General features: G+C 34.9%; 1 protein-coding gene across 1 annotated transcript in view; it reads left to right on the top strand.

Annotated features, from left to right (window-relative positions):
• Polr2B (RNA polymerase II subunit RpII140) overlaps positions 1–10,773 on the top strand; it is a 33,401-nt gene extending 22,628 nt beyond the window's left edge. Inside the window, exons 15-21 of the mRNA XM_069822948.1 lie at positions 258–351; positions 828–950; positions 2,244–2,462; positions 4,390–4,497; positions 4,877–5,151; positions 8,171–8,366; positions 10,519–10,773. Coding sequence (XP_069679049.1) covers positions 258–351; positions 828–950; positions 2,244–2,462; positions 4,390–4,497; positions 4,877–5,151; positions 8,171–8,366; positions 10,519–10,608 — 1,105 coding nt within the window. The 3' untranslated portion in view covers positions 10,609–10,773. The remainder of the gene's footprint in view (positions 1–257; positions 352–827; positions 951–2,243; positions 2,463–4,389; positions 4,498–4,876; positions 5,152–8,170; positions 8,367–10,518) is intronic.
• Positions 10,774–13,436: the final 2,663 nt, after the last annotated feature.

Genomic DNA, 13,436 nt, shown 5'->3' on the forward strand with positions numbered 1-13,436 from the left:
TGTTCATTGTGACAACTGGTTATCTCTATGGAAGTGAAATAACCATGTTTGGCTTCTGCCTAGTTCATCTTTCAAACAAATTAATTATTTTTTAACACGACAAATCTCCCCTATTAATTTTATTAGAGGACAGTGCCCCTTGCTGTATAAGTTATGTGGGCAGAAAGTGTTTTGTCCTCCTGAAGTTGGCACTGATGATTGTAATTGTGTATTCTACTAATTGAGTTCTTAAGATTTTTGTTTGTTTGTTTCTCCAGATCTGTGTTTTTCCGTTCTTACAAAGATGCAGAATCAAAACGAATTGGAGATCAAGAGGAACAATTTGAAAAACCTACTAGGGCAACATGTCAGGTTTGTAGTATTTGTAAATGACATTGGATGATTTCAAAACATTTACTACTGTGATGATACAAAGAATTTAGGGTGAGAGGATTGTTTTGTTTACTGTTACTTTATTAAAGCTGTGTGTACTGCTGCTGCTCACGAGAAAATCTGTGGAAAGAATTTGTCTCCATAATTAAAATGCATTTAACTGGATAAAAAAAGTGAAATAAAGTGACTGAGGAAAAAGGAACAGTATGTTCAATTGAAATTATAACTGTTACCAAAGATTCAAGTCCATTTTTAATATCCTTTTTATACTTATTTTTTGTGTATATATTTACTATAGACACTCTATTTTTATGAAGTAATAGAGAAGTGAAATAAAAGATTAGAAGTATGTGCAGAAAACATACCTTAAAATCCTTTTCTTCTCCCAAAAAAAGTTTAGAAACTTTCTTGATCTGACTGGTGACGTGATTAAATGAAGCATTATTTTATTTCAGGGAATGAGAAATGCCTTGTATGATAAGTTGGATGATGACGGAATAATCTCACCAGGTATAAGAGTGTCAGGAGATGACGTTGTGATTGGAAAAACCATCACTTTGCCAGACACTGAAGATGAGGTACGAAATGTTTGTTTTTATTTTAATGATCAGGCCTAAAAAAGTAAACACAGATCCCCTGAACTTAAATGTAAAATTTATCACACATAACCTTTTCAACATTGATAGTAAACACTTTGATCAGTGACTTTGGATACATGTGAACGTGGATGGATATACACATATGAATGATAAAAATTTTCTCATGCATGTAAACCTATTTATACAATAAAGTGTATATATTTTTTTTACTAATATTGGCTGTTTGTTTATCTCAAGATTTCGTAAAAAAAACAGTATTTTATTTAGTAGTAACAGCCACTTACATTTTTTTTTTTTAGTAGGTTATTTTACGACGATTTATCAACAGCTTTGGTTATTTAGCGTCTGAATGAGATGAAGGTGATAATGCCGGTGAAATGAGTCCGGGGTCCAACACCGCCACTTACATTGATTTGACAACCTTAGTGTCTTCTGTTTCTGTAATATGTCGGTACTGGTAATATTTTTTGTTGTAAAGGGAAAATTTTACTTACTTACTTACTTACAAATGGCTTTTAAGGAACCCGAAGGTTCATTGCCGCCCTCACATAAGCCCGCCATCGGTCCCTATCCTGTGCAAGATTAATCCAGTCTCTATCATCATACCCCACCTCCCTCAAATCCATTTTAATATTATCTTCCCATCTACGTCTCGGCCTCCCTAAAGGTCTTTTTCCCTCCGGTCTCCCAACTAACACTCTATATGCATTTCTGGATTCGCCCATACGTGCTACATGCCCTGCCCATCTCAAAGTCTGGATTTTAAGTTCCTAATTATGTCAGGTGAAGAATACAATGCGTGCAGTTCTGCGTTGTGTAACTTTCTCCATTCTCCTGTAACTTCATCCCGCTTAGCCCCAAATATTTTCCTAAGCACCTTATTCTCAGACACCCTTTATTGTAGGGATTCGTAACAAGCTGTTTTTTACGGTGATGGGTTGTTAGCCCTTCGCCCAACCCCCAAGCTGGAGGACCGGGAAAATTTTAACTGTATAAAACATTCTTCAGTAGTATACACAGAAGTTTCATTGGTATAACATTCAGAAAACTTGCCTTACATTCTGCAAGACTGCAGAATAACATAAATCGTAATATCTTTTCCATTATACTTATATTAATTGTAACAGCTTAATACTATTCACATTAAAATTAACTTTTCTGCATGTGTATTGTCATATTTTAGTACTTGTATTAGCATGTACTACTGGACTCTATTGATAACTTTTTCCAGGTAATTGTGTACTCATTTGTACTTTTTATTCCTCCCTTCAGCTGGAAGGTACAACAAAGCGCTTCACTAAACGAGATGCCAGTACTTTCCTCCGTAACAGTGAAACAGGAATTGTGGACCAGGTCATGTTGACACTTAATTCAGAAGGATACAAGTTCTGCAAGATTCGCGTTCGTTCAGTTCGAATTCCTCAGATTGGTGACAAATTTGCTTCGCGTCATGGTCAGAAGGGTACTTGTGGTATCCAGTACAGGCAAGAGGTTTGTAAAAATTTAATTTCATATTATTTTCCATACCATATTGCTTGTAATTCTCTTTCCCTTTTTGAAAGATGTTAGTTTTTATATTTTCTATTTATAGTGCTTTCAGAATTTAAAAGAAATTATTTTAGTTCGGCAACGTTGCTCAGATTTTAATTTTAAAAACTATGTAATTACGCTTATTTTATGGTATGTGCCAAAACAAACAGTACTGAAATTATTGCTCATCTGCTGTCCATGTTTTCCTAGCAACGAAGTATTTATTTATTGTATATAATAGTTTGACAAATTGTGAATTCTGCGTTGTAAATTGTGAATTCTGTGTTGTGTTGATTTCTGCAATTACGGTTCTGACAACAGAGGAGAAGATTTTTATTGTCGAGCATTATTTCTGGTCATACAGAGTACTGAAATTACAAACATACTGTGACAGCGACGTGAGATTCGAACTCACGACCAGCGTCCCGCGAGAGAGAGCATATCGCGCGGGCTTCATGAAGCATGAGTGACGGCGTGCGGCGGAGAGGGGAAAGGTCCACGCGACGAGGGGAGAGTGCACGCGCAACTGCTGTATGCGGAGTAAGGGGGAATGGACCTTCCCGACCCTTCCAGAAGTGCGTTGAAGTGGAAATATCCAGATAATTCTCTACACACCTGTAGAAATTTCTCGCAACTATGATTTCGCTATAAAAGAAGAGACGCCAGCGAACTCGAGCAGTTCCAGTTTTTCAGTTATTCAGTCAGTGAGTAAGCCAGAGCAAGCAAGCCAGTCAAGCAAACCGGAGTTCGACTCGAGTGTGCGTCCGCATCTGCGTCAGCATCCGAAGGCCTGAGTTCGAGTGCAATGGACCGCAGTTGGAGGGACCTGAGTTCGAGTGCAGTGGACCGCAGTTGGAGGGACCCGAGTTCGAGTACAGTGAACTGTCTCTGAAGGTCTGTGGTTCGAGATACTGTGAACTCAAGTGACTGAGATAGAAGAACTGTGAACTGAGAACTGATAGTTCTGATTTGTAAATAGTGCTTTGTAAATATTAGTTAAGATTAACAGTTCATTGTTGTTCGTACTAGTCCAAGTAAATTGTCATTGTCGTCGGTGGAGTTTTATAACGAATATTGTGTTGAGTGAAAATCCAATTGTTGACGAGAGCGTTTAAGGCGAATTGTAGAAAGGAATTATTGTTGGAAGAATAAAACCCTGTTGTGAGTTAAATAAATTTACAATACTCTGAAAAACAAGATAAATCATTATAACATATATGAAGAGTCCACTGCAAGAATGATGGCTGTCATTTGCAATACATTTTGCAGGAGAAGCAATTGAAAGTTTGAAATGCTTAGCGCTCAAAGCTTAACTGTGATTTTCCGATCATTACTGGACAATGACTATCAGTGTTAATGCCATATAACTCTCTGTGTACATTATACATGTCTTAAGCTATGCATTGACAGTCTTGGTTCATTTTCGATAAGAAAGTGACATCCATCATTCTTGCAGTGGACTCTTCATATATAAGGCCACATAAGACTGATTGTGTATGACAGAAGTTCTCGACAACAGCTAACATTGTTGTGTTATTTGATGCCACATTGTTAAATCAGTCATGGTAGGTACTGCTCTTTAATGTAGCACAAGCTCGGTCCAATCTGATGCCCCACTCTGTACGACCGAAAATAATGCTCGACAATAAACACCTTCTCTGATGTGAGAACCATAATTGCAGCACTAACCCCAACACTGAATATGCAATATGTTAAACTATCATAATAAAATAAATAAATATTTGGTTGCTAGGGAAATATGGACAACAGATGAGCGATAATTTCAGTATTGTTTGTTTTGGTGCATACTGTAGCTTCAGCCTCCTTTATAAAAATGCAAGTAATAGTACTTGATTAATGTAACTTTTTTTTGTGTTGTTTCTTACAGGATATGCCATTTACCTGTGAAGGTTTGACTCCTGACATTATTATCAACCCCCATGCCATTCCGTCTCGTATGACAATTGGTCACTTGATTGAATGTTTGCAGGGAAAGGTAAGTGTCTTTAGTTTTTTTTTTTTCAGCAGGGTAGGTTTCAGTATTCATTGAAGTAGCTAACCATTTTGTTAACTGTGCTCAAAAGTGAAGTGTAACATATTACATATTGTGCTTAATTTCTCAAATCTGATGCACAGATACTAATTTTTACCAAATTGGCAATAAAATTTTCCAGTGACTTCATAATGGGAAGAGGTACAATTTGTGACTAAATCATAATTTTTGCTCTCTGGTTCACCTTACGTCCTGTTTAGGCTGAAAAACCGAGATATTTTCGTATTTGTATCATTCTAAGTTACATCACTTTATCGTATTATCTCCTGATATTCTCATATAATTAATCTATGTAATTAATTTTACTTTTAATCCTTGTCAGGTGTCTTCTAACAAAGGTGAAATTGGTGATGCAACTCCATTCAATGATGCCGTAAACGTGCAGAAAATCTCGACACTACTTCAGGAGTATGGCTATCAATTGCGTGGCAATGAAGTTATGTATAATGGCCATACAGGTCGCAAGATAAATGCCCAGATCTTTTTAGGGCCAACATACTATCAGAGGTTGAAACACATGGTAGACGATAAAATTCACAGTCGAGCAAGAGGACCAGTGCAGATCCTGGTGCGACAGCCTATGGAAGGGAGAGCCAGGTAGGAATTTGGATTTCAGAAGCAGTGGTAGACCACATTTTATCGATCTTATCTGCAAATGTTTCTAGATATCGCCTCCATATAATTGTTAATGATGTGATTTCCATCAAGTTTGTATCTTGTCATGTTGGCTATCAGGGGCGGCTCGTCCATAAGAGCTGCAGAGCTGCAGCATTCCCTGCTTTGACAGGAAAATAAAAATAATATTTATTTTAATTTGTAGAAGAATTGTTACGGCTTTTATTGGTAAATTGCTTTATATTTCATCTGGCCGGGAATATGTACTATTATCTTATGCATAATCTTTTTGCTCGTCGACTGTATTGGAATTGACATTGCATTCAAAGTCTTCCTGGGATCTGCAGGGTGGTCAACTCATAGAGAGTGTTTCTTGCATGGTCAGGGGATAGAGAGGTGAAGGGAAGCAGAGGGAAACTGCCGCTGTTTAAAACCCATATCTCGCTGCAGTGGCTTGCACAGCCAGGCCACAAGGGATCTTTCCTCTCCTCCCACACCGCTATTGTAATGCTGCGTCAAATGGATTCTCTATTCCCTTGAAACTTAATGACAAAATTTTTATTTTCTTTTCACGTACTTATTGTTGTAGAATCTTATCGAGTTAATATAACGAAATTAATATTCTCTTTTGCCTTATTATTACGTATATATCCAGCCTCCAGCAGATCCTAATATTTGCCTTAACTCAAAATGATTGCACGAGTAGAATCCTTTTGATATAGCATGTAAAATACGAAAGAGACTTCTTTTCCAGTTTTAGAAAATTGTTGACTATCAGTATATCTGAATGTTGCTTTGGTGTGACGTCTTAATACCATAACTTAACCAGTGCAAATTTGCAAGCATGAGTGTGTGTGAATTACAGAATATTAATTTTATTTTTCTCAACTTTCCCTTGTGGAGAATATTGATGTAATGAAGTGAAATTAAAGGGTCGTCCGTTACCCGACTTAAATCTTACTTAAGCTTCACCCAGCCGAAATAGTGCATATATGTAAGGAAGCATAACAATGAAATTTACGCTAAGCATTTGTGGTTACGTGGAAAAAAAAAAAAAAAAAAAATCTATTTTGTTTTCCTTGCCTCCCCTTCGGTGGTGATGCTGCATGGACTAGGCATGACAAATTTAGGAAATTTGCCCCTAAAAAGCAAAATGCACGAATCTTCGCAGTCTCACCTGAAAAATGTTGTTTCATTGGCTATGTTACGCAACTCATACTGCTGTGCAATTAAGTGAAATGAACAGAACAAACATAATCAAGAAGTGAGAAAAAATCGTGAAATTATTTAAAAAAAATATTGATTGTATCAAATTTTGTGGCCAATATGAACTTCCCCTTAGGGGACATGATGAAAAACGATTCGAAGAACCCTGTGTGTTTCGTGGGCTGCTACAGCTCGTGAGTAATCTAAACGAGCCTCTCAAAAATCATTTGGAACATGCCACTGTTTAAGGTTATTCTAAGACAATTCAGAATGAACTGGTAGATTGTAAGTTGAGTGTCTGCCGAAGACATCTCCCAACTAAGTCAGGAAGTTTTGTTTTTCGATATGTAGTGCATTTATTTTGTCCTATACTTATTAGTAATGGTATCAAGCAGTGAAATTTGTATGTACCGAAATCTACTGAAGCTCTCCCAATCCACAAGTTCACGAGCCGCCACTGTTGGCTATATATCCTTGTAATTGGTACTTGATCTAGTTTTTTGGGGGCTAGCAAAGCATAATGTAGGTGTTGAGTAATGTACAGCTTGTAAAATAGTTTCGAAACTTCAGAGAAATCATTTATATATTCCCATTATAGAATACAGTTATATCCATATAAAAACAGTATTAAATGAATAATATTCTCTGTTTGTTGTGCAAGGCCGTTTTAAATCGACAGAGTCGTTTGTTTTCATTTCATTATAGCCTATTAGTCTGAGGTGGTGCTGATAAAACATATTGTTATTTTAAAATTCTTGTATCTCATTAAATATCAGTTCTGTCAAAATTTTGCATGGGATAAAACTTATCTGAAACTGTTTTTAAAGAAACTTTTGTTATGTAATATTTTTCAAGACAAACAATAAGTGGGATATTTCGAGTTATTTAATTCAGGCCCCCTTCTAACCCCCCTTTTTAAATAAAGTATTTTCAATGCTATATAGCCTAAAATCTACGTTAAAGTCGCGACGCTGTTATTCCCAGCGTGACTCCTCCTCTTTGCTTACGTCTTAGGAAGTGAAGGCTCTATAAAGTCTAGGTAGGTAGTATCGTTCGCCATTTTTGTTCTTTCGTTGCCGAGCTACCATACGAGAAATCTATTTGCCACACCGTTAAACATTATCATGTCGTAGCTCATATGATAATAAATCAAACACACTGTAATTCAGCAAATAATTGACCGGCAAATAACGCCTTCGTGTGCTTTCTGCGAACGCCAACGAAAGACCCAAAATGGCGGGCGATTATATTAAGTATTTATCGAGCCTTAAGAAATGAATAAGGTCTTCCTCAGTGAATCACAAGACGCACACGTTTAAATGTAGCCGACCTGCAACGCGATTGGCTGCTGGAAATTTAGAGCGACGGGACTATAGAATGAACTTAATTTATATTCCAATTCTCATAAACATCGGTTCGGCCATTATTGCTTGAAAAGGTGACAAACATCCAGACAGACAGACAGACAGACTTACAAACAAAATTTCAAAATGCGATTTTTGATCTCAGGATGGTTAATTATACATGTTAACGCCAATTATTTTTGGAAAAGCGAAAATTACCAGAAACATTTTGGTTATAGATTTATTATTAGTATAGGTAATGTCCTTATTGTTATGGAGATAATAACATTGGAGTTGGAGATGACAATAATGATAAGTATGGTGGTGGTGGTGATGGTGATGACTGATGACGATGAATGCTTCTTTCATAGTAATTAGGAAATAAATAAATTCCAAATAATGAAATAAAAAGAAATTGTTGTAATAACAATCCTATTGTTCTTCCTTTTAAGGGATGGTGGTCTGCGTTTTGGTGAGATGGAACGAGATTGTCAGATTGCCCACGGTGCGGCTCAGTTCTTACGGGAAAGATTATTTGAAGTATCTGACCCATACAGAATTCACGTCTGCAACTTCTGTGGTTTGATTGCAATAGCCAACCTTCGCAATAACACATTTGAATGCAAGGGTTGTAAAAACAAAACACAGGTAACTTCTTTTATAATGCTAAAATCGAAATCAGTAGTTTTAAAATTGTACAGTAAGGGATATAATTGTTGAGTGAGCAAAAATATTTCAAGATTTGTAGTGCTGTTCATAACAAACTATAGTTTTAATTCCTTCTGAGCATAGATATGTAATATTTAAACAGAAAAGTGAAGTGAATATCTCAACATATGACCGAAAACTTTCGGCTTGAAGCATGTGCAGTGTGGCATTCTTTGACTTCGGAAAATCTCGAGTCACTCAACTATTTTGTCCCTCATTGTACATTAACGTATTTTCATTCTCAGGTTGTTAGCCTTCATATAAACTTATTTCTTTGTTTCGTCATATTAATGCTAACGAGATTGTGAATAAGAAACTAATTCTAGCTCAAAATTTCTCTGAGTACTTTCATATATGAGACAGAGATCATAAGGAAAATAGAAATACTGCAATGTGAAAGTTTTTCAAAGTATAGGAATTGACTTCGTGCACGTTTATTTTGAAAAAAGAAAAAAAATAAATAAAATAAACATTTCTAGCATAATCTTTTATACATTATATAAGCTGTTTTTAAATCACGTGAAGAAAGGTTTAAATATGTATCTTTAAATAGAAAACAAAAAGCAATTTGAATTAGATTTACACTTTTTTTGAAAAACCAAGATTACATTGAGAGAATTGTTTTCAAATCTGAATGAGCAAAAGATTATCATTGTAACAGGGAGAGAGAAGAAATTTACTCATGTAGGTCGATTTCCAGTACTTTACTTCTGTGTGATAAATGACGTTTTGAATATAGGAAAATTGTTAAAGAATATAATAAAAACATTAGTAAAACATATTAAATTTACATACTACTTGTGTATTGGTATGTGTTAATTTCTGTAATATTAAAATAGTTTCCATGTTTCCATAAAGGCCCGATTTTCTGGTGGACTGTTTAATAAAATTTATTCTTCAGTCTGCACAAATGTGTCTGTAGTATAGCTAGAGTGAGAACTTTGAAATGACATTAAAAATTAAGTTCCAAATGAAGTGTTAAACTTGAAAACAAAACATTAAGAATGTTTTACATTATATCATTGTCTTCTTCAAATTCAAATTCAAATTTATTCACAATTTACATTTGAAATGATACATATGAATATATACCCGAAATGAGCATATGCTAGTGCTCGGGTACAGTCCAGTAGTATACATAAATTTTAAAGAGATCAATAATAAAGTTGATGTTAGAAATAATAGTAACAATAATAATAATAATAATAATAATAATAATAATAATAATAATAATAGAATATCCGTGACGGGGATGATACAAAGATAGTAATACAAATTAATTCATTAATAATAATAATAATAATAATAATAAAACAAAAATATTTACAATAATAAAATAAATACTAAGATGGATGAAATAAAATATAAAACCACTAGCGAGAGTTAACACAACTTACATAAGCATATAATAACCAGAAAAAAAAAATGATGAACTCGAAAATCAACAGAAAAGTTCGTTGTATCGCAGACGACAGCAACCGCCGTATTGACATTGTGCTATGCATTAATGGTAGTAGGGGAGGGGGGGCAAAGGTCTACGTAACTGGCGTTCTCTTCGAATCTTCTCATACAAGTCTACAAGTCAAACTATTCATTATTACCAGGATAAATACAAATAATACTGAAATATATTAATCAAGTTCCAGTTATAGATCTCTCCTTTTGTGCAAGAGGTATCATATCAAAATATTTTATGAATGGCGGGGAAAATATAAATTTCAATAACTCTCTAGTGAGAAAGATAGTGACAAGTACAATCAAGTGTATCTGTGGCGATGCTGAGAAATCATTTATTGGAGACATAGACTGTTATTAAGAAAATGATCTCTATATATGCATTACAATGTTTTATCTTATAGGTTACATGCATCAGATAAATACAATAAATATTAGTAACATATAATGCTAGTAACACTTAAAATAATAATAAAATTTATCGAATATCATACAAACATTTTCACTTTATTTTTAAACTTAAGAATGTGTAGATTGCTTAGGTCTGGATTATTTTTCATTACTGAATTGTATAGTCTTGGTAAATATAGTTTTAGCTGAATTTATTAAAATAATATTATTTTTTTATCTTTCACAGATCTCTCAAGTTCGTTTACCTTATGCAGCCAAGTTGCTGTTCCAAGAATTAATGGCAATGAATATTGCACCTCGTCTGATGGTTGTTTAAGAAGAGCCTAGGAATGTGTGTGAGTGGAAAAAGTACTGACTGACTCATTGTTGTTATTCAACCTTTCTGAAAAAGTGAATCTGTCTTCTATGAAGTAGTTTGTGTACAAAAAATTTAATGACATTTGTAAATGTGTCATTAAAGAAAATTAAAAAAAAAAAAAAACAAACAAACAAACATTACATTTTTTGGGTAAGTTGTTTACTTCTATATGGACTTGTTTAACTACATACATGAGGAGGTCCGTTTCAAACCGTATTAAGTTCACTGATGTAATTTTTTCAGGAGAGAAGGAGTACTATTTACGTGTCAACTAAGGGAGGTAAATTAAAATATTAAAATTATTAATTACTGGACGAACTTAATTTATCAGAATCAATTATATTTGAAATCACTATTACATCAGACTGTCCTGAAATTCAGAAAATATCATGGACATAATATGGTTTGATGTGAACATAAAAAAGAAAAAAAAATCTTAGTATTTGTAAAAATTCAACCAAAGTAATTGTGTAAATAATAGGTAACTTCCCTTGATTTACTCCTATGGAATATTGAATCACCAAGGTATAATGTTCATTAATGTTAATGATCTTCATCAGCTTTCTTTTTTGTTGAGAAAACTGTTTCCTTGACCCTGCATTTATCATGTTTGGGAATTGAACAACAGTGAAACTGGCATCCCCTATGCTAACATGGTGGTTCGAACCGTGTTAAATAGGATTCTTATCAAAGTCTGCAGATTGAAACAAGGATATCCTCTTGTACATTACATGATTATTGTAGAAAACAGTTTTTTAATGAAAATAAGTCTCCTAAACATCTATTAATTATTATTAAAAAATATAGTGAAAATATTATACCAAAGTTCACTTTGTTGTTGTCATGCTGTTTTCTTCTTCACTATTTTCCTGCTTTCTCTGCTATTCTCACCTATAGACACTTACTCCTCCATTTTCGCGGATATCACATCCACAACTGGACTGCAGCAGCACTGAACCCTAGATCATAATATACCCATATAGGTCGGCCTTATAGGTTTTGAAGTTAACAACTTTTGTCAAGTTTACTACGCTGCCATCTAGTTGTTACATAAGGAGTCACGTCATAATTCCCATTTGAATTGCATTAGCGACTATACTGCCATCTCGTGTTCGTTTACGGCGGACGGGTAGCGATCCTGGCGGTTGTTCTCTTCAAAGTGCTGCCGATTTCAACATAGCTATGAGTTATCTGCTACATATATGATCTAGGACTGAACTGATACAAAGTTCGACAGTAAGTCATACTGTAAATTAGCGCTAGTTTTTCTCAGTGCAGGAAACTTGACACACAACCTTACAATGAAAAATATTAATTAATCTTCATCTTTACGATGTTGGTGACGTATAAACGTCCACTGATGTGACATATTAATGAATTTAAATACTATTATAGTCACAATCATGCCATGGTATGAAAGAAAAATTTCATAACCTCGAGCGGAATACGAACCTGCGATTTAAATTCATTAATATGTCACATCAACGGACGTTTATACGTCACCAACATCGTAAAGATGAAGATTACATTTGTAAAGTTTCTTCACACCATATGCAGTGCTGACTAGATCAGATGCTATGGACAGTACTCTATAACAGAGTCGCCAGTATGAAAGGATAATTCCAAGCCTTTGGCGTGAGACGATCTTGATAGCTCAGTGGTAGAGCACCTGACCGGAGTACAGGAAGTCGCAGGTTCGTATCCCGCTCGAGGTTATGAAATTTTTCTTTCATACCATGGCATGATTGTGACTATAATAGTATTTAAATTCATAAATATTAATTAGTTTTGGACAATACAGTTTGATGCAGACGAAGACATGGACATAATACAGTTTGCTACAAACACCCAGTTTCATGCATCCTTTTCAAGGGGATTTAATACAGTTAGACCCAGACTTCACAGCATGATACAGCATGTTCAGAATTATACGAAATCATATAAAACTCAATTTCGTCCGAGGGTGGACTTAATATGGTTTGGAATGGACCTCCTCATATGTCATGTAAGATATTTTTTCTTGAATTTATATGAGTACGGTAAAAATGACTGATGTATTACGTAATAAACTCTCAAGAAATTAAATTCTTGGTAGATATTTTTCATTGAACACAATGTATATCCTGCCCGCATCCAGAGACAAGATTCTTTTTTATGCTGTAAACTCACAACTTTACTTCTCTTCCAAAGGAAACCATACTAAGGATTTTGATATCCTTAAAAAAAGTCACTCTTGGCCACGCTTGAACCCAGAAACCTTGGATCCATTGACATCCTTTTGACCACTGAGAAAATTACAGTAAAAACCCGATTTTGTGTGGTCTCGAATTAATGTAAACCCACATTTGTTATTTAGCCAACTGTCTGAAGACAGGTCTGAACTCACAAGTGATACAAATAAGGCACCACTTATGAGGCAACTAAGCCAGGAGATAGTGGCATGGGGTGGCCAATTCCAACCCACATTTAATGTAAGAAATTTCATTGCAAGTTACAAGTTTTTTTTTTTCACGTGTTTCGGGAAGACGCTGTTTTGTATGGCTGCTTTAGGAATGAAGTACTGGTAAGTGGGAAGGAAGTGAAGGAGAGCACTTTCAAGATTGGAGACAAATATCCAGTGATGTACCTATGACAGATAAACAGATACGACATTCATTTCGCAATAAACCAAGGCTTACTGACTGCCCATTGTGCTATTGCACATTTTTTCCACCAGCCAAAAACAGCTGTTCCTGCTCTACATACACAAGGTGCGCAAATGTTCTTTGTGAGTATTATTTTTTAAT

The sequence above is a fragment of the Periplaneta americana genome, chromosome 4 (assembly GCF_040183065.1).
Source record: "Periplaneta americana isolate PAMFEO1 chromosome 4, P.americana_PAMFEO1_priV1, whole genome shotgun sequence".
Taxonomy (NCBI): Eukaryota; Metazoa; Arthropoda; class Insecta; order Blattodea; family Blattidae; genus Periplaneta; species Periplaneta americana.